Consider the following 24169-nt stretch of genomic DNA (forward strand, 5'->3'; position numbering starts at 1 on the left):
TATGCCCTCAAAACAGTGTTACTTTGGAGCTGAAATGAGCTAATCAATGCAAACCATTGAAACAGTATCTGGATACATTAAATGATTGATGTTAAATTATTTTTATAAGACCTAATAACACCCTGTGGAACCTGTTTCCCAGTGGAATGAAGGATAGGAAACTCCTCTTGCTCTGGAGAGATAGTTTAGTTGGTAAAGTCTTGCTGCATAATTGAGGGGATCTTAGTTTGATCTGCAGAATCCTCAGGTAGAAGCTGGGGCATGGTGGTGTGTGTCTGCAATCTCTCACCATGTATCTCTGGCTGCCCTTAAATTCACAGAGATCTGCCTGTCTCTGCCCTCTGATTGCTTGGGATTAAAGGCGCGAGTCAGCAAATCTGGCCCCAAACTAGCTCCTTCTAAGAAGTGAATTCTTCTCGTTTTCCCCATTTGTACAAAGCTCTTTGCTGCAATTTCAGTGACGATGGACCTCCATACTCAGCCTGGTTGACAAATCTCAAACCTGGATTTAATGATGAGAATGCTGCTTCTACTCTGCTGATATTCTGCTCCTGTTCCGCATGCCTCTAGTACAGCCTTCCTGATTTCTATAATATCACACGGCCATGCCAACCTGCATGCTACCTGTGCATGCCTCCACCCATCCAGTACTTCTTAACTGCTTTATACATCGGGATCTATGTTCTGCTAATGCAATACTGAACAAACACACATTCCTGTTACATTAGTTCCTCAGCAATAGGACAGAATACCCAATGGAAACAGCAACCATAGGGGAAGATTTGCCTTGGCCCACTGTTTGAGAAGTCTCTGTCCCTCGCGGTAGAGAGGCATGGTTGGGCTCATGGCAGTAGGAGAGAGAGTAGCAAGCTGTTCACAGCTCAGCAGCTAGGAATGCAGGCTACACCTAAGGACAGGCATAGCCTGCAAAGACCTGCCCACAGTGGACAATTTTGGTTAAGCCAGCTCCTCCTAAAAGGTTCTGAAACAGCATCACAAGCTGGCTGGACACTCAAAGACACGAGTCTATGAGGCTCTTTCAGATTCGAAGCTTCACACCCCCTGCTCCCACACAGCACGAGCTTCACTAGAGGAAGAGGACAAATGGATGCAACCATTACACAGGGCAATAGGGTTAAAAAAATAACAGTGATGAGGAGAAGGGAACTCAGGGAGGGAGTCAAACTAAGCTCTTGTGGGAGGGGACACCTGATCTGAGACCCAAAAGCAAGAGAGAACCAGCCATGTAGAAAGACCTGGCACAGAATATTCTCCTAATAGCGGAGAAAACAACCAGAACACTGTTGCTGTGGCCTGGGAGCACAGGAGTGAGGAGAGAAAGGACAGCAGGGTCCAGTGCAGCTCAGCTTCACAGGGCAGAACAATGAGCAGTGGGGGTTTTCCTTTTATCAGAGCAGAAAGCCATGGGGAAAATTCTAAGTAAGGAATGATTACGCCCATCCTCTTCTTGGGGCCTCCACAGTAACTAAAAGCAGTGATTCTCGAAGAAATCTGCATCTATTTGCAGATAACCATACTGGGGAGATTACATGTTATCACAGAGCTCAGGAAGCTAGAATTGTGACATTTGCACCAAAAACGACACGTTATAATACAGAGAGTGAATTCAGCTCTGCTCGCAGTCATTGCCACAGCCTGGGAAGTAGAGAACTGGAAAGATAAGGCTGGGCATCATAACCAAGTTATTCTGCTACTTCGCAGCTCTTGCTAAAAGAGCTCTTAGAGAGAATGTGTGGCCCTCTAATGAGTTCCCATTAAAACCCAGCTCAAATGCAGGCAGAACTAGCAGCTCTTCTCTCAATGCTCAGAAATGACTAAGTAGGTGTCACAAAGATGAAATGACTAAGTAGGTGTCACAAAGATGAAATGAAGAATATGTCTCTCCAGTGCTGCCAGGAGCCTTCTCTATTTTCTCTGATGCTTTATGTGGAGTTAGGGCCTGCTGAGGGTCATTCCCAGAATGCTCCTGGAGAGAATACATCCCACATCTTTCCTGGGGTAAGGACAGGGATGGACTTCAACAGGCGTTGTTCATAAGACTCTGCAAAGTTTCTCATGTTCTGTGATGATCACTCAGCAAAGGACAGAGACCAGAAGTCAGGAGGCCATGGGAAAGACCCAGCCACTGATGCTCTGACAGATCTCAAAGCTCCTGTCATTAGAGATGCTGGGAGCACACTGATGTCACTGATGAAAGGATGCTCTTCCATGCATCTGTGTTTATATGATGCTGAGATGCCACCCTTAAAGGGTGAAGGTAAAAAAAATATCAGTTCCTTCTCTCAACTCCCTCTGCCTCTATTTAGATTATTCCTGGACTTCTAAGCTCGTTGAAACTTCTGTTCAGGTTGCTTTGTAATAAAATTATTCTCAGTTTAGATCATACATGAAAGACTATCCTATCTCCCCTAATATGGCATAAAATTCCAGAAGTAGGGACCGCCACCTGATATAAAAATCTCAAATACTCCATGAGAGACAGAAGAGAATATACTATGAATGTTGCTCTCCTGAAATGGCTGCTAAGTTGTACCTCTCTCCATAGAAAGAGATGGTCATAATCAAAGGTTTGTGCTACTCATTACAAGGACTGATTACAGAATTTTAAATCATATCTGGTTCAAGGTGGCATACAAATAAAACATTTTATATTAATGTAAAATGACAGAGTATATGTGGACACCCTGGAAGATACAGATGATAGAATCCACCTCTACCTACATTCATGTTTCTCAACTCACAATATTTCAGCATGGTGTGTATGTGTGTGTGTGTGTGTGTGTGTGTGTGTGTGTGTTGAGGAGGAGTAACGATGATGCAGCTTCAGTTTGGTCTCCAGCAGACCAGAGGTCATCTGGAGTTTCCCTCCTGCAGAAGGAGAGAGTGTGATTTAAGGTCCCTCTACATGTCTGGGATTGAAGTTGGTTAACAATAGAGAAAGAGTGATACAGAAGCCAGTGTCTGAACTTTGTGTTGGCACCCACGGTTCAGACAAAGGAAGTGACTCACAGAGACAACAGATACAACAGATCTCCAAGAAAATATGGAGTAAATTACACTGGAACACATGCTTTTGATCCATTTCCTGAATTTTCCATGTCCTGTTTGCCATGCGACAGAGAAACACTAAGTCACACTTTCTGCTCTTGGCACTGTCCTAGAATATATCAGCAACCCTTCCCAGGAACTGCCCACTCTACCTGCACTCACTTCCTGGCAGTGCGTGCCTCTCCCACCAGTGTCTGAGATCTTATGAATATTATTCTACTCTTGTAAGCCAGAGAGATGCACTCAGTTTTATTCAGTAGCTTTAGGGTCACAGCACAAGCCACTACTTAACTCTCATCCTTAGTTTCCATTTGCCACCTCATGTGACAATTTATTGGCTGCTAAGGAAGACTTATACTCCTGTCATCCAGTCTACATGAGCAGCAGGGAACTATACAAATAAATACCCAGGGCGGGGAGAAGGGCTGAGGGGGGGCTGAGGAGAGAGAATGGTCCTGAGAACATGGATTCTCCAGCCCTAGTAAACGCCCAGTCAGCATCTGCCTTCAAGCCACTGAAAATGACCCAACGGCTTTGCTCTAGAGCAGTGGTTCTCAGCCATTAGGTCATGGGGGTTGCATACATATATCCTGAATTGATATATTCATGACAATTCACAACAGTAGCAAAATTACAGTTATGAAGTAGCAGTGAAATTATTCTATGTTTGGGGGGTGCTCTATAGCATGAGGAGCTGTTTAAAAGCTGTTGTCACAGTGTTAGGAAGGCTGAGAACCTCTTGGCCAGATCTTCTTGCCACTTCTCTTGAGGAAAAGAAGACAGAGGTTAGGGCAAGACCTGGAGATGGAGCTGTGGGTCTGCCCGTGCTAGATAATGCCTGACTTCTGAGGCTTCACGTGGTCCCTCACTGAAGAGAGCATTGTGCTCCTGACTATCATTGTCATTTGAAACTTGCTCGCCATGGACTCTCTCCTGTGAATGACAAGATCTTTGAAAAACCTCTTCATTAAGGAGCTGTTTCTTACCTGGAAGGAATTCATTTGGCGAAGGGACAGAGGCAGGGAGGCATTGTTCCTGGATAGTATTAGCAGCAGCTCCAAACAGGTTGCAGAGGGCAGGGTTAAAGGGTGGACGCTGATGTCACCTTCCCAGGAGCTAGCAAGCCTGAAACACACAGATATGTTAACTTTCATAAATGCCTGGTCGGAATTATTTTAAAAACATGACATGGAGGAGAACTACATCGTGTGCGCGTGTTTATATACTGTCCTCATTATGTGAGAAGAATATATCAAAGGTAAAGATATAAACAAGGTATGGCTTGGTGGGTAAAGGAGCTTTTTGCCACGTCTGAGGACTTGAGTCTGATCCCCAGGACCCTCATGGGGAAAAGACAAAACTGAGTCTGGTGACCTTCAGTGTGTGCTTTGGCATGGGTACATACATACATACACACACACACACACACGTTCACATGCACAAAAAAAAAAAAAAACCCACAGAATAAGTTTTTTATATTCACAAGGTAAAGGTCCAAACCACTTTTATGCTGTTGCTGGCATAAAGCAGACAGAGCACTCATTTTTCAGGTAGTTACTTCATATTCAAATTACAGGAGTCATAGGATGTCCAGGCTGATGGGTGAGACCATCTGGGAGGGGTGGAGGAAGTGATGGCTAACACATTCGCTGTCTCCCATGTTGCACGGGCTCTGTTCACACAGAATGTCTTGATGACCCTTCAGCCACCTAAGCAAGAGCCGTCACTTTCATTTTATAGATGTGGAACCAATCTGCGTGTAGAGGGACTTAGGAAATGTCTGGGTCAGTGACTTTCAGACTTTTAAAGTGTTGGGATCCTTTTGTTCAAAAGTCTTGCGACAGGCCAACTGCCACACAAATAAAAGCCAAGATGCCGTTTGAAGAGGCTGAACTGGCAGGATGTTGCCCTTCATCCTTCAGAGGGGCCCTTGAAGCGGCTTTGTGGGATCTGTGGAGCCCAGTTGAAAAGTCTTTCATGTGACAGAGCAGGAAACTGAGCACCGGGCACTAGACACAGAAAGAGGCCCTGTCTGAGAGGAGGCAGACGTGGAGACAGTGGTAAGGCCGTGTCTAGAATCCTGACTTTCAAGTTCTCCAATTAAGGAGAAACCCCAGGGGACAAGGCTGAGAGGTGATACACGAACAGTACAGCTTTTGCTTCTGTCTCCTTGAGGATTTCCTGTGTGATGCCCACTAGAGCATCTCACCACCATTCTTCTAAAGAGAACAGACATACGAAACACACAGCATGCATACATTTACTTTATACATATATGTATTCTTTTGCCATTTCTATGAACTCAAGCTCTAAAAATCTAACTGTATACAGATCTGTGGTAACTGCCGTTTGAGGAGCATTGGTGGTTGAGTGCATAAGGGGACACGGACATTGTGCAGCTCAGTAGTACTTAGTTCCAGCACCAAGCAGATGATGTATTCTGCTGATCAGTTTCTGATGTGTGTGGCAGAGCAAACTCTGCCTACTGGAGGGACTAGAACAGGCGGCACCCACTTTCCTATATAAGACTGGACTTAGCACGGAAGTGTTTGAATGAATTCTGTGCTGTGGAGATTATTATTTTACATGGGTTGCTTCTGTTCTTCTTTCTGCTTTTACGCATTATATTACATTCTCAACATTTCTCTGAATTAGAGATGATGACAACGCTATCTTTTCTAAAAGTAAAACATCAATTCAGCCCAGTGGCTCAGGCTCACTCCCACCTCTCTCTTTATACCCTCCCCCAAGCCACAGAGCTAAACTTCCGGTCCTGTATAGCACTGAACTATGTACTCTGACCAGAGAGGCAGCTTCTGGGTCTAGAAAGCCCGTATTCCTTCTAGGACTTGAACTTCTCCTAAAAGATGCAGACAGTACCATCTCTCTGGAGAGACCCTGTTTGCTGTTATTTAATAGCACGTGCATATCAACTACCGCACTTACTGCACCGCCATGCCAGTACCCTTACTGGGAATGTCTTCCCATCTCACCCCCTCCAGGCTTAGGATTAGACCTGAATGCATTCCTCTTGCTTTGCAGTCTTATTTGGAAATAAAGATTAGACACTTGCCTCAAAGCTGCTGATTTTACAGACACCCTCAGTTTTGCTTTTCAGTTCTAGGGATCAAACCCAGGGCCTGTGCGTACTTAGCAAGCACTGTACCAGAGCACTACATCCTTAGTCCCACATTCAGTATTATTTGCCTTTGAAGGTATACTAGAAATGTTCTCCCCTTACAATATGTTTAGAAACCAATTTAAGCACCCAGAAGTCACACTTTGAACCTCACCAACCACAATAGGGCTCACTGAAGCTATCTGCATTCTGAAAATTAATGTATACTAAAAATATTTGCTTCAAACTTGCATCTTCTTAAAAGCCACAGGATACTTCCTTAGATTGTGACTGTCCCTTGGAGCTCTCCAGTGAGCTAACGCCTAACCCAGGCTGGTCATGAGCCTTCGGGAAGGGCATCTTGACTTAAGTGAGCACGGCGATTGGCCGAGTCCTGCTGCACTCTGAGGAAGAGCACATTCAAGGCAGGACTGCTGGCTCACCATTTTCCAGTCCCTCCTTGGCAGTAATAGTTTTGCAAGTAGAAGAGAAAACAATAAATATACAAATAAATATTTAAAGAGTTATCTGGGTTTATTATGGTTGTAAGCTCTTCTCTACGATGTGTGCTTAAAATTTATAAGTCTAGATCTTAAGTTTCTTCCATCATTTCTCCTGGGCCTGACACATCCAGACAGCAGGCTTGCTGACTGTATGTTTTGTCTCATTACCTAGAGGAGCCCTGATTGGCAGGCACTGTTTATTTCAGCAGTCAGAAGGGTCACATGATTGGCCAGCACCACATGGTGAGTGAAATGGTGGAACCAGAGGGGTCATCTTGACTTGAATCCAAAGACTACCCTGTCCCCATCACTCTACACAGTTACCTGAGTATGCTGTGCACACGGTGGTCCTCTCCACACAGAAAGAAATAGACTCTTGCAACTGATTGTGCTGATCCCTGTCTCTGTATAGCCACCTTTTCTCTACTGTACATAGAGAGCTCAGAACAGGCTCATTCTTCTATAAGAAGTTATTTTTGTCTGCCTCAAGATATTATTTTATTAAATAGAGTATTCCAAAGCTTGAATTAAAAAGGTAACCAGACACACATGGGAAAATATTCATATTAAATCAAAATATCTATATATCATGAAGAAATAGATTAGAAAACAGTATAACACAGTGGTTTTCAATCTTCCTAATGCTGAGACCCTTTCATTACAGTTCCTCAGGTTGTGGTGACCCCCCAACTATAAGATTATCTCTGTTGCTACTCTGTGACTACAATTTTGCTACTATTGTGAGTCGAAATGTAAATGTCTTTATGCAGTATATCTGATATTCTAACCTTATGAAAATGTCACTCAAGCCCCAAAGGTCGTGACACAAAGGTTGAGGAGCATGGGAATAGTGCATCACTGACTATTTTCCTTAGAGGGAAATAGCTTTGTCTTTTTTTTTTTTTTTTCCCTTCACACACTTTTTTTATCTTGTCCAGAAAAAAGTTCCTTTTATGATGTTGCTATCGATTCTGGTGCAGAGAAAAGCATGTTTCAATGTTGAGTAAAGGTTTCAGCTTTTTAAAAAAAGATTTATTTATTTATTTATTTATTTATTTATTTATTTATTTATTTATTTTAAGTGAGTACACTGTCACTCTCTTCGGACACACCAGAAGAATGCATCGCATTCCATGACAGATGGTTGTGAGCCACCATGTGGTTGTTGGGAATTGAACTCAGAACCTCTGAAGGAGCAGTCAGTGCTCTTAACCGCTGAGCCATCTCTCCAGCCCCAGGTTTCAACTGTTTAAATCGCTGTCTATGGTGTGAACCATCAAAAAGAGCATTCAAGCAAAAATGGCATACTTTAGCACTGGCTTGTCACGCACAAGCACGTCATCCTTGCTAAACATATACAGTCTGGTGACTTAAACAAACCAACCAACCAACCAACAAACAAAAAACCAAAAAATAATACTTAATTCATATAATATGTTACAGCATCATGATTTATATGGAAGGACATTTTTTTACACTGATGGTGTCAAAAGTTACAAAGGAAAGTAGCTATCCATATTTCTATGTGATTACGAAAATCTACATGGTTTCAACCCAGCTCTTACGACATTCTGTGATTCAGCACAGGCTTCTTTGTCCTGACCCTGGAGCCGGGCTGTGACGGGAAAGAAACACGAGTATGACCCTTCTCAGCCAGACCCCACACTCTGTGCTCTACCATAAAAACTATCCTAGATATTATTTAGTTGCTTCCATCCTAAAAGATTGTAACCCCAAAGGTCAACAATCAATAACTTTCAGGTATCCCAAGCCCCCACCCTCACTTTAAGCGATCTGAATAAATGTTTTGTGCACTTAGTCGAAGCAGCCAGATTTAAGATGGCCCAGGCTTCTCACAGTCAACCAGCCCCAACTGTCAATGTTAAAATTTACAAACTGCCTCTTATTTCAATTACATTAATTCATAGATGAAGACAGTATTACTTGAAAAATAAAAGTGGTAGCTTAGGAGAAAAAGAGTTCTGGGTATCTTTCCTCTAAATCTTTACATAATATTTTTACATTCTTTCTTCAATTAAGGGAGCAGTGTGGGAGTGTAGGAGAGAAGAAAGGAGAGGAGACAGGACAGATGCAGAGAGGAGGGGGAAGTGTCGGGACATAGTTAGAACTCAGTTTACATTAAAACACAGCAGTTATGACATGGGTTTGAAGACACATGTTGACACAGCTGAGATGTCACTTGTACCTACCCACCCATGACTCACACATCAGTGCACATCTGATAACAACGATGATCAAAGCCTGTTGTGAGACATGGGGCAGACTCAGGCTTTACTTCTGGTATTTCCTGCAAAGCATCATAACTATTAGATGGGAATCAGTCATCCCCCACTAGGAATCAACAGGAAAGATACTTCAAAGGGAACAAGGAACCAAACATCAGTCGAAAGCCATTTCCTTGACTTTTAAGCAGGGAAGGAAAAGCTTTTCCTAAGAGGCCAGAACTGTCAGTTGGTGACCAGAGTCTGAGAGTCTGAAATGCAATCAGAGGCCACTCTGTCCACTTTGCTAAACCTTTGCATCAGGAAAACTCCCAGGAGAGCTCACTATATGGCCTGTCTATTTCAAGACAACAGGAAAGGGAGGAAATGTCAGGCTTCCACTTCTAACGAAAATGGTGATATTGAGAATGAACAAGCCAATCGATATCAGGAAAACAACCCAGAAAAAACAGAGGGTGAGAGCATAGAAGTCATTCAGTGCAATGCAAATTGGAATGGCAGGGGTGGCATAGAAACTGAACACTGAAAATTAACGTATCTCCAAACCGTTCAACATATTGCCTGAGAAGAAAAAGTGCTAGCAATATGAGAAAACCAAGATGAAAGACATGAACTTAGATCTTGGATCTCTCACATGTTAGTAGACAATACGGACTTTTAAATGCTAGAACTGAAGACAACAGCATACAAAAGATACCTAAATATAATACTTCTCAAGCCTACAGATGTCAGAAATGCAACTGAAAAACTATAATAATAAAACCACAGATTTAGTCTCTCAAAATAAGAAAGCAGGCAAGGGACCACAACTAGGTAAGGGACCACAAGGGAGTCATAGAATCATGACTATAAACCTGTTTGATATGGAAGTTGCACAAGCAAACAAACTGAAGCAACTACTCTCAAGGACACAGAAGAGAAAAAAAAAAAAAAAAGAACTAAATGGACTGCTTCAGGGTTTCTGGTAAGTCATGTTAACACTGCTACCCACTGAGTTCAAAAGCATACTTGTCTGTGCATGGCCACAGGACAGATCCCATCCCCAGTATTAGAAGGTGCTGCAGCCTGTAACTCTAGCAGTTGGGAGGTAGAGGCAGGGGGAAGAGAAGCTTAAGAACATCCTTGGCTATCTAGAGAGTACAAGGCCTGCCAGGGCTACATGAGGTTCTGAAGAAGCAGAGAAAGGGGAGAGGGAAAGGCAGAGAGACAGAGACAAACAGGAAAACAGAGAGAGACAGACAGACAGGGAGACAGAGAACTAACTCATAAAAACATACCATGTAAATGCATGTTCCTAATACATTTTAAATATGATTTATTAAGTAATGAACAGAATCCACATGACATTTTTTTCTGGAAAAAAATTACAGAAAAACCTTGGTTTAAAAAAAAAAATTATACTGGGGACTGGAGAGATGGCTCAGTGGTTAAGAGCACTGACTGTTCTTCCGAAGGTCCTAAGTTCAAATCCCAGCAACCACATGGTGGCTCACAGCCATCTGTACAGCTATACTGTACTCATAGACATAAAATAAATACATCTATTAAAAAATCATACTAATTATCTAAATTAAAGAACTCTAGAAAGCCAGAATTGGGGTATATGGTTCTTGAAAGTTCTACTTTTCAAATCGCTAGTAAGACCTGTGACCTTGTCAAGGAAAACCTCCCAAGGACCAAAAAGTCCATTGAAGGCCTGAAGACAGCCTGGGCTAGCAGAGTGCTGCCTCGTACACTTGAACGCCTGATGTGACCCCAGAACAGCAGAAAGTCAGCATTACACCTGTGCTCTCAGCACTCTGGGGGCAGAGGTAAGACGATAAGAATATCAAGGTCATTCATTCTCAATGATCCAGCCTGGGCTACATGAAACATTGTCTTTAAAAAAATGTCCAAGGGAAACAGTTCTGCTTTAAGTAATGTAATGATGGGCTAGAGAGATGACTCGACAGCTAAGAGCACTGGCTTGCTCTTGCAGAGCAAAAGGTTTGATCTCCAGCACCTCTATATGGTGAGGTGGTTCATAACCATTCCTAACTGTAGTTCTAGGGGATACAATGTCCTCTTCTGACCTCTGTGGACACTGCATGCATATACTTACATGAAGGTACAACATTCATACCCATAAAGTAGGATAAATAAATGTAAACAAATATAGCAATAGAACAGTCTCAAAACAGCATATTAATTCTTGCCTACAAATTGAGATTACCAGGAATTGAGGTTTTGTTTGTTAGAAATGATTACATTATTGCAAGACACGAATTGGTGGGAACATAAGAATATACCAAGACCACCAAAAACAAAACACAATTTAGAGCATTCAAAATATAACCCTTTGGCATATTAATAAGTTTTATTTGTTTGGGGACTCACGAACGGGCTTACAATGTAGCCCATGCTGGCCTCAAAACTCACTGCAATTTTCTTGCTACCACCTCACAAGTGCTGGGTTTACAGGGGTGAGGTACTGGGTACTGGGGATTGGACCCAGGGCATCATGCATTCTGGGTAAGCATTCTGCCGACTGAGCTACTTTAAAGAGAATCTGGTCTATAGACAACCTCTCTGAAACTTCCTAATTGGAGTGATTTCACTGAGAACATAAAATTGTAAGCCTATTTAAAGAGGCCAGCTGCTCCCTTAGATCGAAAACAAAAGCCAAAACCCTTTGTGTCATAGAAAATCTCAAATACACAAAAGCAAGAGACAGGTCTACCAAGTTCATGCTCACAGAACTGAGGAAAACTCTGAGTTAGGCCGTAGACCAATCCACTACATCTGCTCTTAATGTCTGGTCTTCTGTAGATTCTAAAAACCAGTGACTTTATAGGCATGGAGGGCACCTCTGCCAGGCATCAGTCCTACAGGAAAGCTCTTTTGCACGTGTGCAAACCAATGGAGCTTCCCTAAACTCCAATCACTTTTCTCAACCCTCATTCCATTAAAGATCTCTACCTTTGGACAGGTGAACCTTTGGACAGGTGAATTGGACCTCTCTCATCTTTATAAACTCATCTTTACAAACTTTCCATTTGTAACATTTTTTTTTTTCCACTGATTGACACACTATGTAGCAGGCGGGGTTTGGTAGCATTTCCAACAGTCAACTTCAAACCATCTGTACTGAACAGTCTAGAAAATGGTCCACAATTACTGTATGAGCCCATTTATTACATATAGAGAAAGGAAATGTAAGAGAATAAATAGTGAGTAACAGAATCAGTAGAGACAGAGCACAACAGCATCATGGGTACTTAAAATATCGGACTGAAAGGAATGGAGTAGCTTAGCTGAGAAAGAAACAAAAGGCAACACCATCAAGTCAGGGGCTAACAGACACTCAGCAGAAATCAGCCAGAGAGCAGCTAGAGCTTCTGACTGAAGGTGTCCCAGATGGAGCAGAGCATTCTCGCCAATGACACTTCCAATGAAAAGAACAAATAGTAGTAGCTAAACAACACCATCAATGAATTCCCAACCACCCAGCAGAAACAGACTGGAGAAGCCGAGCCAGTTTGCAACAGCTGGAGTTCTCAGCAGAGTCCTAAGCAGAGTTCTCCATCCCCTCCAAGCTTCTACCTTCTCTCTCTCACTGTCCACTACATTTTTATAGTTTCAAAGAAGCAACAGTAACTAACCTCAGCTGGAAAGTTTACTTGACAATGTTTTTAAAACCCTTAGTTATCTCTAGTCTATTTCCCTTTCCCAGGGAGATCCATGCTTTCTATAATAACATATACCTATCTTTTTTTTTTTTTTTTTTTGGGGGGGGGGAGGAAAGGATTTATTCAGCTTATACTTTCCACAATGCTGTTCATCACCAAAGGAAGTCAGGACTGGAACTCAAGAAGGTCAGAAAGCAGGAGCTGATACAGAGGCCATGGAGGGATGCTTGCTTCCCCTGGCTTGCTCAGCTTGCTCTCTTATAGAACAAGAGGGCACAGAGACAAAATCCTAATTAACAAAATCAGAACTGAAAAGGGAGACATAACAACAGATCCTGAAGAAATCCAAAACACCATCAGATCCTTCTACAAAAGGCTATACTCAACAAAACTGGAAAACCTGGACGAAATGGACAAATTTCTGGACAGATACCAGGTACCAAAGTTGAATCAGGATCAAGTTGACCTTCTAAACAGTCCCATATCCCCTAAAGAAATAGAAGCAGTTATAAATAGTCTCCCAGCCAAAAAAAGCCCAGGACCAGACGGGTTTAGTGCAGAGTTCTATCAGACCTTCAAAGAAGATCTAATTCCAGTTCTGCACAAACTTTTTCACAAGATAGAAGTAGAAAGTACTCTACCCAACTCATTTTATGAAGCCACTATTACTCTGATACCTAAACCACAGAAAGATCCAACAAAGATAGAGAACTTCAGACCAATTTCTCTTATGAATATCGATGCAAAAATCCTCAATAAAATTCTCGCTAACCGAATCCAAGAACACATTAAAGCAATCATCCATCCTGACCAAGTAGGTTTTATTCCAGGAATGCAGGGATGGTTTAATATACGAAAATCCATCAATGTAATCCACTATATAAACAAACTCAAAGACAAAAACCACATGATCACCTCGTTGGATGCAGAAAAAGCATTTGACAAGATCCAACACCCATTCATGATAAAAGTTCTGGAAAGATCAGGAATTCAAGGCCCATACCTAAACATGATAAAAGCAATCTACAGCAAACCAGTAGCCAACATCAAAGTAAATGGAGAGAAGCTGAAAGCAATCCCACTAAAATCAGGGACTAGACAAGGCTGCCCACTTTCTCCCTACCTTTTCAACATAGTACTTGAAGTATTAGCCAGAGCAATTCGACAACAAAAGGAGATCAAGGGGATACAAATTGGAAAGGAGGAAGTCAAAATATCACTTTTTGCAGATGATATGATAGTATATATAAGTGACCCTAAAAATTCCACCAGAGAACTCCTAAACCTGACAAACAGCTTCGGTGAAGTAGCTGGATATAAAATTAACTCAAACAAGTCAATGGCCTTTCTCTACACAAAGAATAAACAGGCTGAGAAAGAAATTAGGGAAACAACACCCTTCTCAATAGTCACAAATTATATAAAATATCTCGGCGTGACTCTAACTAAGGAAGTGAAAGATCTGTGTGATAAAAACTTCAAGTCTCTGAAGAAAGAAATTAAAGAAGATCTCAGAAGATGGAAAGATCTCCCATGCTCATGGATTGGCAGGATCAATATTGTAAAAATGGCTATCTTGCCAAAAGCAATCTACAGATTCAATGCAATCCCCATCAAAATTCCAACTCAATTCTTCAACGAATTAGAAGGAGCAATTTGCAAATTCATCTGGAATAACAAAAAACCTAGGATAGCAAAAACTCTTCTCAAGGATAAAAGAACCTCTGGTGGAATCACCATGCCTGACCTAAAGCTTTACTACAGAGCAATTGTGGTAAAAACTGCATGGTACTGGTATAGAGACAGACAAGTAGACCAATGGAATAGAATTGAAGACCCAGAAATGAACCCACACACCTATGGTCACTTGATCTTCGACAAGGGAGCTAAAACCATCCAGTGGAAGAAAGACAGCATTTTCAACAATTGGTGCTGGCACAACTGGTTGTTATCATGTAGAAGAATGCGAATCGATCCATACTTATCTCCTTGTACTAAGGTCAAATCTAAATGGATCAAAGAACTTCACATAAAACCAGAGACACGGAAACTTATAGAGGAGAAAGTGGGGAAAAGCCTTGAAGATATGGGCACAGGGGAAAAATTCCTGAACAGAACAGCAATGGCTTGTGCTGTAAGATCGAGAATTGACAAATGGGACCTAATGAAACTCCAAAGTTTCTGCAAGGCAAAAGACACCGTCAATAAGACAAAGAGACCACCAACAGATTGGGAAAGGATCTTTACCTATCCTAAATCAGATAGGGGACTAATATCCAACATATATAAAGAACTCAAGAAGGTGGACTTCAGAAAATCAAACAACCCCATTAAAAAATGGGGCTCAGAACTGAACAAAGAATTCTCACCTGAGGAATACCGAATGGCAGAGAAGCACCTGAAAAAATGTTCAACATCCTTAATCATCAGGGAAATGCGAATCAAAACAACCCTGAGATTCCACCTCACACCAGTCAGAATGTCTAAGATCAAAAATTCAGGTGACAGCAGATGCTGGCGAGGATGTGGAGAAAGAGGAACACTCCTCCATTGTTGGTGGGATTGCAGGCTTGTACATATACCTATCTTGACTTTAAATTACTCTGAGGCCAGAAGCTGCAGGCTGCTGGCTCTATAGACATGTTTGCTAACAGCAGGGAGATTAGGTAAAGGATTTATTGCTAGTGCTCCCTTCCCTGGCCAGGCAGCCAGGAGCTCCTTACTGTCTTGGCTGGTTAACTCTTTGTGAACCAGAGAGGAAGAAAGAGAATTAAAATCTTTTACACAGGCACATAAAAACATACATTCATTCACACATTTACATTTTCATTCACACATTAACACATTTACATTTTTGTTGGTCCCAACCACCTGTCACATATACTCCACAGTATTCATGCATGCTTACACACACACACACATATACGCACACACATATAGACAGACATCCATATGGATGGATGGATGGATGGATGGATGGAGTGAGAGATAGATGGATGGGGAAGAGCCCCCCCAAACCAAATCATCCAACCACTTTATTTCTTTTCTCTGGCCCTTGTATACCTTCTTATATCAAAAGGTCTTTAGAAAATTACTTGAGATAAAATGTTACATAAAATGGGAGTTACAGATGGATGTTGATAGTAAATTCAAAGCAGTGTTTCAATCTATAAGCTCATTATAAGTTCAATGCAACAGTTTTACAAAGCGTCAATTTATCATAGTACATACCTATGACTTCATCCTTGTACCTAAATGTTTTTCCTTGAACACAAATTTGTATCAAGCCTATTTCTCTTTTTAGTGTAATTATGAAAGCTCATTATATTTCTTATTATACAAACTTTATTTACCATTATGAGGAGTGGACACATTTTATTCTTTTTTTTTTCCATTTTTTATTAGGTATTTAGCTCATTTACATTTCCAATGCTATACCAAAAGTCCCCCATACCCACCCACCCCCAATCCCCTACCCACCCACTCCCCCTTTTTGGCCCTGGCGTTCCCCTGTACTGGGGCATATAAAGTTTGCGTGTCCAATGGGCCTCTCTTTCCAGTGATGGCCAACTAGGCCATCTTTTGATACATATGCAGCTAGAGTCAAGAGCTCCGGGGTACTGGTTAGTTCATAATGTTGTTCCACCTATAGGGTTGCAGATCCCTGACACATTTTATTCTTGACTCTAACTTTATTACATATTTCTAGCAAAACAAGACCATCTCTTAAAACTTTCTTCCTAAAATTATTTGAATCAAATCAGGAATTCTTTAGAATCATTAATTCATCTAAACAACATTAATTCATGAAAGTTCATCTTTATGTTGACCTGCAAGATATCTGATCAATAGAGTTGGGTAATGCCCAGGAATGGCATAATAACATCAGCAAGAAGCAGTTCTGAGATGAAGTCTCTTTGGGATCTTGCCTCATAGAGCTCACCCATCACAGACCATACAAAAGCTGTGAGCCATTTCCAACTAGGCCACCTACTAGCCTTAGTCTATCCTAGATAGCTCCTGACAGAGTCCTCCTTGTTATTAACCTCTCTATGTCTGTGGATTGTAGTATGATTATCCTTTACTTTGTAGTTAATATCTACTTAGAAATGAGTACATACCATGTTTGTCTTTCTTGATCTGAGTTACTTCACTCAGGAAGATTTTTTTTTCCTAGCTCCATTAATTTGCCTGCAAATTTCATGATCTCATTGTTTTTGAGTGGGTGGAGATGGGAATAGGAGGGATCAGGTGGGAAGAAAATGCAGGGAGAGAGAGAGGACTGGAAGAGACAATTGGAACTGGGGGACAATTTAGGGGTAAAGTAGAAGCTTAATGCAATAGAAACTTCCAGAAAGCTACAAGGGTGACCCTAGCTATTACTCCTAGCAATGGGGGATACAGATCCTGAACCATCTATCCCCTATAACCAGGTAAGACTTATGGAGGGCTATGGGTACCAAGCCAGCAACAAAACCTTTGACCTATAATTTGTCTTGCTAGCATGATGTGCTTGGGTAAATGGGGGCACAGAAATTGTGGGAGTAGCCAACCAATGACTGGTTCAGCTTAATATCCATGCCATAAGAAAGAGTCCACCTCTGACACTGCACATAGGACTGCACAAGAGGCTGGATAGCTCAGAGACTTAGGATAGAACCAAACATGACTGGGAAAAAAGTCAATGAAATGATTTCTAATGATATTCTGCTATACATATAGACTGGTGTCAAGCTCAACTGTCATCAGAGGCTTTATCCAGCAACTTACAGAAACAGATGCAGAAACCCGCGGCCAAACATTAGGCAGAGTTCAGGAAATGCTGCTGAAGAGGGGGTGAGGAAGGAAAGGATTGTAGGAGACAGGAAACCAAAAGAAAATCCAGAGAATCAACGAACATGGACTCACAAGTGCTCACGGAGACTAAACTGACAACCAGGGAGCCTGCATGGGTCAGCTGAGGCCCTATGCATGTTACAGTTATGTAGCTTGGTCTTAGTGTGGGACTCCTAACTGAGAAAGAGGGGACTGATACTTTCACCTGCTTTTGGGACCTTTGTCTTCCTACTGGGTTGACTCTTCCAGCCTTACTATGAGGGAGGTGCCTAATTGTATCACAACTTGATATGCCATGTTTGGTTGATATTCCCAGACAGCCTATCCTTTTCTAAAGGGAAAGGAGGAAGAGTGGATGGGGAGGGAGGAGGTGGAGGGAGAGAGGGGAAACTGTGGATGAAAATATGAAAGTATAAATTAGTAATAAAAACAAAGATTTTATCGAAAGGACCCAGATGTAGCTGTCTCTTGTGAGACTATGCCGGGGCCTAGCAAACACAGAAGTGGATGCTCACAGTCAGCTAATGGATGGATCACAGGGCTCCCAATGGAGGAGCTAGAGAAAGTACCCAAGGAGCTAAAGGGATCTGCAACCCTATAGGTAGAACAGCATTATGAACTAACCAGTACCCCGGAGCTCTTGTCTCTAGCTGCATATGTATCAAAAGATGGCCTAGTCGGCCATCACTGGAAAGAGAGGCCCATTGGACATGCAAACTTTATATGCCCCAGTACAGGGGAACGCCAGGGCCAAAAAGGGGGAGTGGGTGGGTAGGGGAATGGGGGTGGGTGGGTATGGGGGACTTTTGGTATAGCATTGGAAATGTAAATGAGCTAAATACCTAATAAAAAATGGAAAAAAAAAGAATACAGAGACAACCTAAAATACTATAGTAAAAATATAAAAAAAAAAAACAAAAAAAAAAACAAAGGACTGAAAAAAAAAAAAAAACCCTTTAGTTGCTAGCTACTTTTTGTTTTATTGCAGAGTTGGGTGGGAGGAGCAGCCTGCCCTAGACAGGAAGTAGTAGAGGGTATCTGAGATAAACATGCTGGAGTCTGGGACAGGAGAACATTTTGACAATTCTCCAACATAATGTACATTACACCAATATTCTCTAAGAAACAACTTGGTTTTACCAACAACCTGACATATTACCATATGTCCTGAATTATTCTGGAGAAGATCCCACACAAGATATCCTTTTTTGAAAAGATACCCACAATAAAACTTAATCTACTTTTTAAAAAAAGTTCACTATTATTCAATCTGTAATCAGTGTTTAAATTTCATTTGATTTATTAATATGCCTACAGTTTGAGTCCAGACTAGACAATTATACTGCAACTAGCTCTCAAACATATCTTAAGCCATTTTTAATTTGTGCACCAACTTAAGACCCATCCCATGGGTAAGCACCAATCCCTGACACTATTAATGATATTCTACTATGCTTGCAGACAGGAGCCTAGCATAACTGTCCTCTGAGAAGCTCCATTCAGAAGCTGACTGAAAGATACCGGTACCCACAGCTAAACATTGTGGACAAAGTCGGGGACTCTTATGGAAGAGTTGGAAGAAGCACTGAAGGCCATAGAAGGAATAGGAACTCCAGGAAGACAAATACAGTCAACCAACCAGAACTCTGGGACCTCTCAGAGACTGAGCTACCAACCAAGGAGAACACACAGGCTAGAAGGAGGCCCCTGACACATATGTAGCACATGTGCAGTTTTGTCTCCATGTGGGTCCCCCAACAATTGTAGCAGGGGCTTTCTCTAACACTGTTGCCTGACTATGGAATCTGTTCTCCAACAGGGCTGCCTTGTCTGGCCTCAGTGGGAGAAGATGTGCCTAACCCTTGATATATCAGGGTGTGGGGCTATCCAGGAAGTCCCCACCCTTTCAGAAGATAAGGGGAGAGAGAAGGTACTCTGTTAGGGGGAACGGGAGGAGGGCAGTAATTGGGATGTTTAAAGGAAGAAAGAAAGCTGACTACTGCACATGTGAAGCAAGCCAGTAAGCAGCTGTCTTCCACAACTTCTGCATCTGCTCCTGCCTCCAGACTTCTGACCTGAAAGAGTTCCCGTACTGACTTCTTACAATAATGAACACTAATATGGAAGTGTAAACCAAATAAAACCTTTTCTCTCCAACTTGCTTTTTGGTCATGGTCATTTCATCAAAGCAATAGAAATCCTAAGACACTCTAGATTCACACCTAGTTGGAAGAGATTAGAGAGAGAAACGATATCAGAGGAATGGTCCTTCACAAAGCCCTTACCCTGCATACACAGAGATTCCAGTTGAGCTACCGGAACATAAAAAATGCCAGACATAGTGTTGTGTCTTGCAATTCCAGGGATGGGAACGTAGAGATAGGAGGATTCCTGGAGCTCACCTGCCAGCAATTCCAGTCTAACTGGGATCTCTAAGCTAGTGAGTGACCCTGTCTCAAGAGTCAGACAGCAGGCTATGGATAATATTCAAGGTTGTTCTCTGGTTTCCATATGCATGTGTACCAAAGTGTACTTACACACACACACACACACACACACACACACACACACACACACACACACACGAGAGGAGAAGTACTTGTTTTCTTAAATAATGACATAATCATTACCAGTTAATTTTTAAAATAAATCTCCTTAGGGGTCTTCCAATAAAAGTTATGCTAACAACTGTTTGAAGCCCTAAAAGCAACATGCTACTAGGGACTTGTAAATCTGTCTGCTGCTGTTTCTGCTGTAACTTAACAAAAGAGTTTGCTCAAAAATCTTCTAATTTATATGATTAAGTAAAGCACTGATTTAAAAAAAAAAAGAAAGCTGGAAGAGTCGAGAGAATTGCCTAGTTATCTGTCATAGAGAAAATATTTCTACCAATGGGGAAACCAACTGCTTCTTAAGAATCTGGCTTGTCTAAATCAAAAACAAACATTAAGAGTTACCAAGGCGACCAAGAAAGCCTCCTCCATCTTACAACTGGGGCTTACTCATTACCTGACGCTTAGAGACCTCTGATAGCACTAGCAAATATGCCTCAAAGACTGTGTGGATTAAGAACCAAATATAGTTGAAAAGGGCTTCAGAGCCCCCATTTGCATTTCATTGTAATCTTCAAAGGCCAGTTGCTATTGGTTTTTTTCCCTGCCATACCATTGAACCCAGCTCTCTCTCCCTTTCTCTCTAATTCGCTCTCACTATTCTACATTGCATTTACTTTGAAGATGCTGTTCTCATCAGTTCATATCATAGCATGAAAAAGAAATGTAAAGTCATGATTATCCCTGAAGAGTACAGCAGAGTGTAACTGTGTGTGGTGCCCAGAGTCAGCACCTGGACAGTATTTAAAGTTCCTGCAAGAAAGTGAAGGGACTACACACCCGGCTTCATCAACTAGCTAACAGAAAAGTTAATTTGTTCTTTTATCCAATTAGCAATATTAATATAACCTAAAATCATGCGAACACCACTCTCCTCTGACTGAACTCATACTGCAATGAAAACTTATTTCTGAGTGTTAAAATAAGAAAACACTGAAGGTTTTTACCTAATATTAAAACAACAACAACAACGATTCTAATGTCAGAAAAATTTAGTTTCAGTTCGGTTTAAAAGAACACACTGTAACTCAGAAAGCCAAGGCAGGAGCCTTGTCACATGTTCAAGGCCAGCTGAGGTTACATAGTGAAGGATATCTCTAAACACCAAACATACAAAAGAACAAGCCAAAGGAAACAGCTCAATTACTTTTAAAATAACAAAAGTTAAACTTATAGCTAAACAAATACCTAAATCAAATGAAAATAAACAGTAAGATTTACCAAGGCAACCAAGAAAGCCTCCTCAATCTTACAACTTGTTCAGTTTTTGACAAAAGCATTCAAAATGTGTGTGTGTGTGTGTGTGTGTGTAGATAGATAGATAGATAGATAGATAGATAGATAGATAGATAGATAGATAGAGATGCTTTAGTAAAAATAAGCAAGTACTTACTATAAAGTATAAAACTCCTAAACTCAGGACCAATCTGATGTGGAAAATAGTTACAATGTTTTGATTCATTAAAAAATAATCATTCCTTAGTATGGACGAGGCTTTCTGCTGTTTCCAAACCTCTCCTCCCCAATTAAAGGCAAAATAATGAATAGCACATGCCAGTAATAGCAATTCATGTAAACTTAAAACTAAGCTGTCTAACAATGTCACTATGTGTATAAATAGACAGACAGACAGATAGATAGATAGATAGACATATATGTATCTATACATGTATGTATGTGTGTGAAAGGAACATGCAAGGATGAGGGCCAGCATGCTAGCAGAGGTTGCCTGTGGGGAATTTGATCACAGGACTCTAAGATTTGCAGATTTGGTGACAAGTACCCTACCTTCTGAGCCATCCTGCCAGTCACATTTTAGAAAAACATTTATTTATTTCTCTGTCTTCTTGTACATTGTGGTTCTGGGCACTGCATTCAGATCCCAAGACTTGGTAGTAAGCACCTTTATCTGTTGAGCCATCTTTCAGGTCATTCGATTTTAAATAAGATGATTTACCTTATAGTAATTCAATCAGTATTTTACTCCATGGGGGGAGGGTAACAAACAAACAAACTTACTGGCCTGAGTTCAAAATTGCAGGTCTTTTTGTCATTGGCAACACTGATGTTTAGCCAGATGTGAATGAACAAATTTGAAGGTTGTATCATAAGATGCTTTTCTCACATAAGGGAAAAAGGAAAATAAATGATACAAACAACTGCTTACTCTGACCTAAGCATATATGGAACTATTATTAAAGGAAGGATAAAGACATAGCCACAGAACCAGGAAGACATTTCTTTTTAATCACTAAGAAAGAGAAACACTTTTATCCCCAACACACGGAGCACAGTATTCGTGTAATTTCAATTACAAAGAACTCGGTGGAAGAGAGGAAGAACTCGGTGAAAGCTTGGTCTTTACTGAAAGAAAGCAGTGAATGGGGCTTCATTGGAAAGACTTCCAGAGCCCAGCCAGACCCTCCACTTACATCCACTCCTCTACTCACTGTTTCTAATCAAACCACGCGAATGGCCAACCAGCCTGGAGTGTGCATCCAAGTAGGTTCTGCAACCTAATCACAGCATTCTTAGGTCTTACAGACTCAACAGCTGTTTTAACAGTTGGGTTTCTCCAAAATTAAAATATTCTATTCCTGACACTGCCTAGCAACTCAACTGCTAAAACAGATGCTCAACTTGAAGAGTTAAAATCAAGGATACAACCAGCTTCCTCCCATCTCTAACTGCTGGGAGACCCTTTCAGATGAGAAGTTCTTAACCCCAAGTTCAGGTTGACATTTTCCAACCTGTTTAATTTTTCATACCTGCACTGCCTCTCTGTGTGACCTTCGGCCAACACTTCTGCCACATCATCTCTCTTGGAACCTGTCCTTTGTGTCCTTCAGATGCTCAGCCACCTGAGGCCCTCCGTGTCCTCATCCAGCTGCTTATATTTTATTCCCTTTCCTCCACCTCACCATATCAAACGCATATTCATTCTGTTCGAATAATCCCAGGCTCTATTCAGTGAGATACAGTTTCCAATGACATCTGAGTTTAACCCTTGAGGTAATGTGCTGGCTAGTTTTATGTCAACTTAACCCAAGCTAAAATCATCTAAGAGGAAGGAACTTCAATTGAGAAAATGCTTGCATGAGATTGGGCTGTAGGCAAGCCTGTAGTGCATTTTCTTAATTAGTGATTGATAGGGTAGGACCCAGCCCACTGTGGCCACCATGGTGCCACCCCTTGGCTAGTGGTCCTGGGTTCTATAAAAAAGCAGGCTGAGCAAGCCAGTATGCAGCACCCCTCCAAGGTCTCTGCATCAGTTCCTGCCTGCAGGTTCCTGCCCAGTTTGTGTTCCTGTCCTGACTTCTTTGATGTTGAATAGTAATGAGGAAGTATAAGCCAAATATGCCCTTATCTTGCCAAGTTGCTTTGGCAAAAGTAGTCCTAAGACAAGTTGGTATCAGGAGTAGAGCATTGCTGTGACAAAACAGGGTAGTGTTTGGGGAGGATTGTGGAAGGACTATGGAACTTTGGGCTACAAAAGCCATTGGTGTTGAGAGCTCAGAGAGCTGTTCTGTTAGCCTTGAAGGATAAGAATGCTGAGAGCGGTGCAGACGTTGGAGGCCTGGTTTGTGACGTTTCAGAGAAGCAAAGACATTACCTGGCTATTTGTATGAAGAATCTGCGGTGTATTCAGCTGGAGCTGAAGGATCAATCAGCTGCAATTAACAAGAGACCAGAACCCCTAACATAAAACCTTTCTACTGGAACAACTGATGTTGGTCAGCTGGAGCTAAAAAGTTAACAGTGATTAAGAAAAGGCCAGCATCATTGAGGTGAAATCTTCTGGGAAGTAATTTCTGAGAGTCACCGGGACACAGACGCTATGTTCCAGAGGCAACCAAGACTGTACCTCATGCTGGCAGCCTAACCTGGTAGTGTAAAAGTCACCCAGGTGATACTGCTTTCGAAGTCAAGAAGGGGTCATGGAGAGGAGCTGAGGCTTGGCACTGTGAGAGGCCAGGAGAGGCCATTGGGGAAGGTGCAGCCTCAGTATCTGTTAGTAGAAGGCCCAGGATTGAAGGGGTCATGCAGGCAGAGAAATTGAAGCCTGGCACCATGAAGAGGGCCTAGGAGAGGCTATTGATGAAAAGTGCAGCCAATGACC

General features: G+C 41.7%; 1 protein-coding gene across 2 annotated transcripts in view; it reads right to left on the minus strand.

Moving 5' to 3' along the window:
* Ube2cbp (ubiquitin-conjugating enzyme E2C binding protein) overlaps window positions 1-24169 on the minus strand; it is a 157743-nt gene that overhangs the window by 61052 nt on the left and 72522 nt on the right. For both annotated transcript variants that reach the window (NM_027394.2, XM_006511432.4), the window contains one exon: window positions 4056-4194. In NM_027394.2, the coding sequence (NP_081670.1) occupies window positions 4056-4194 (139 nt within the window). The remainder of the gene's footprint in view (window positions 1-4055; window positions 4195-24169) is intronic.

Source organism: Mus musculus, chromosome 9 (genome assembly GCF_000001635.26).
Source record: "Mus musculus strain C57BL/6J chromosome 9, GRCm38.p6 C57BL/6J".
NCBI classification, from domain to species: domain Eukaryota; kingdom Metazoa; phylum Chordata; class Mammalia; order Rodentia; family Muridae; genus Mus; species Mus musculus.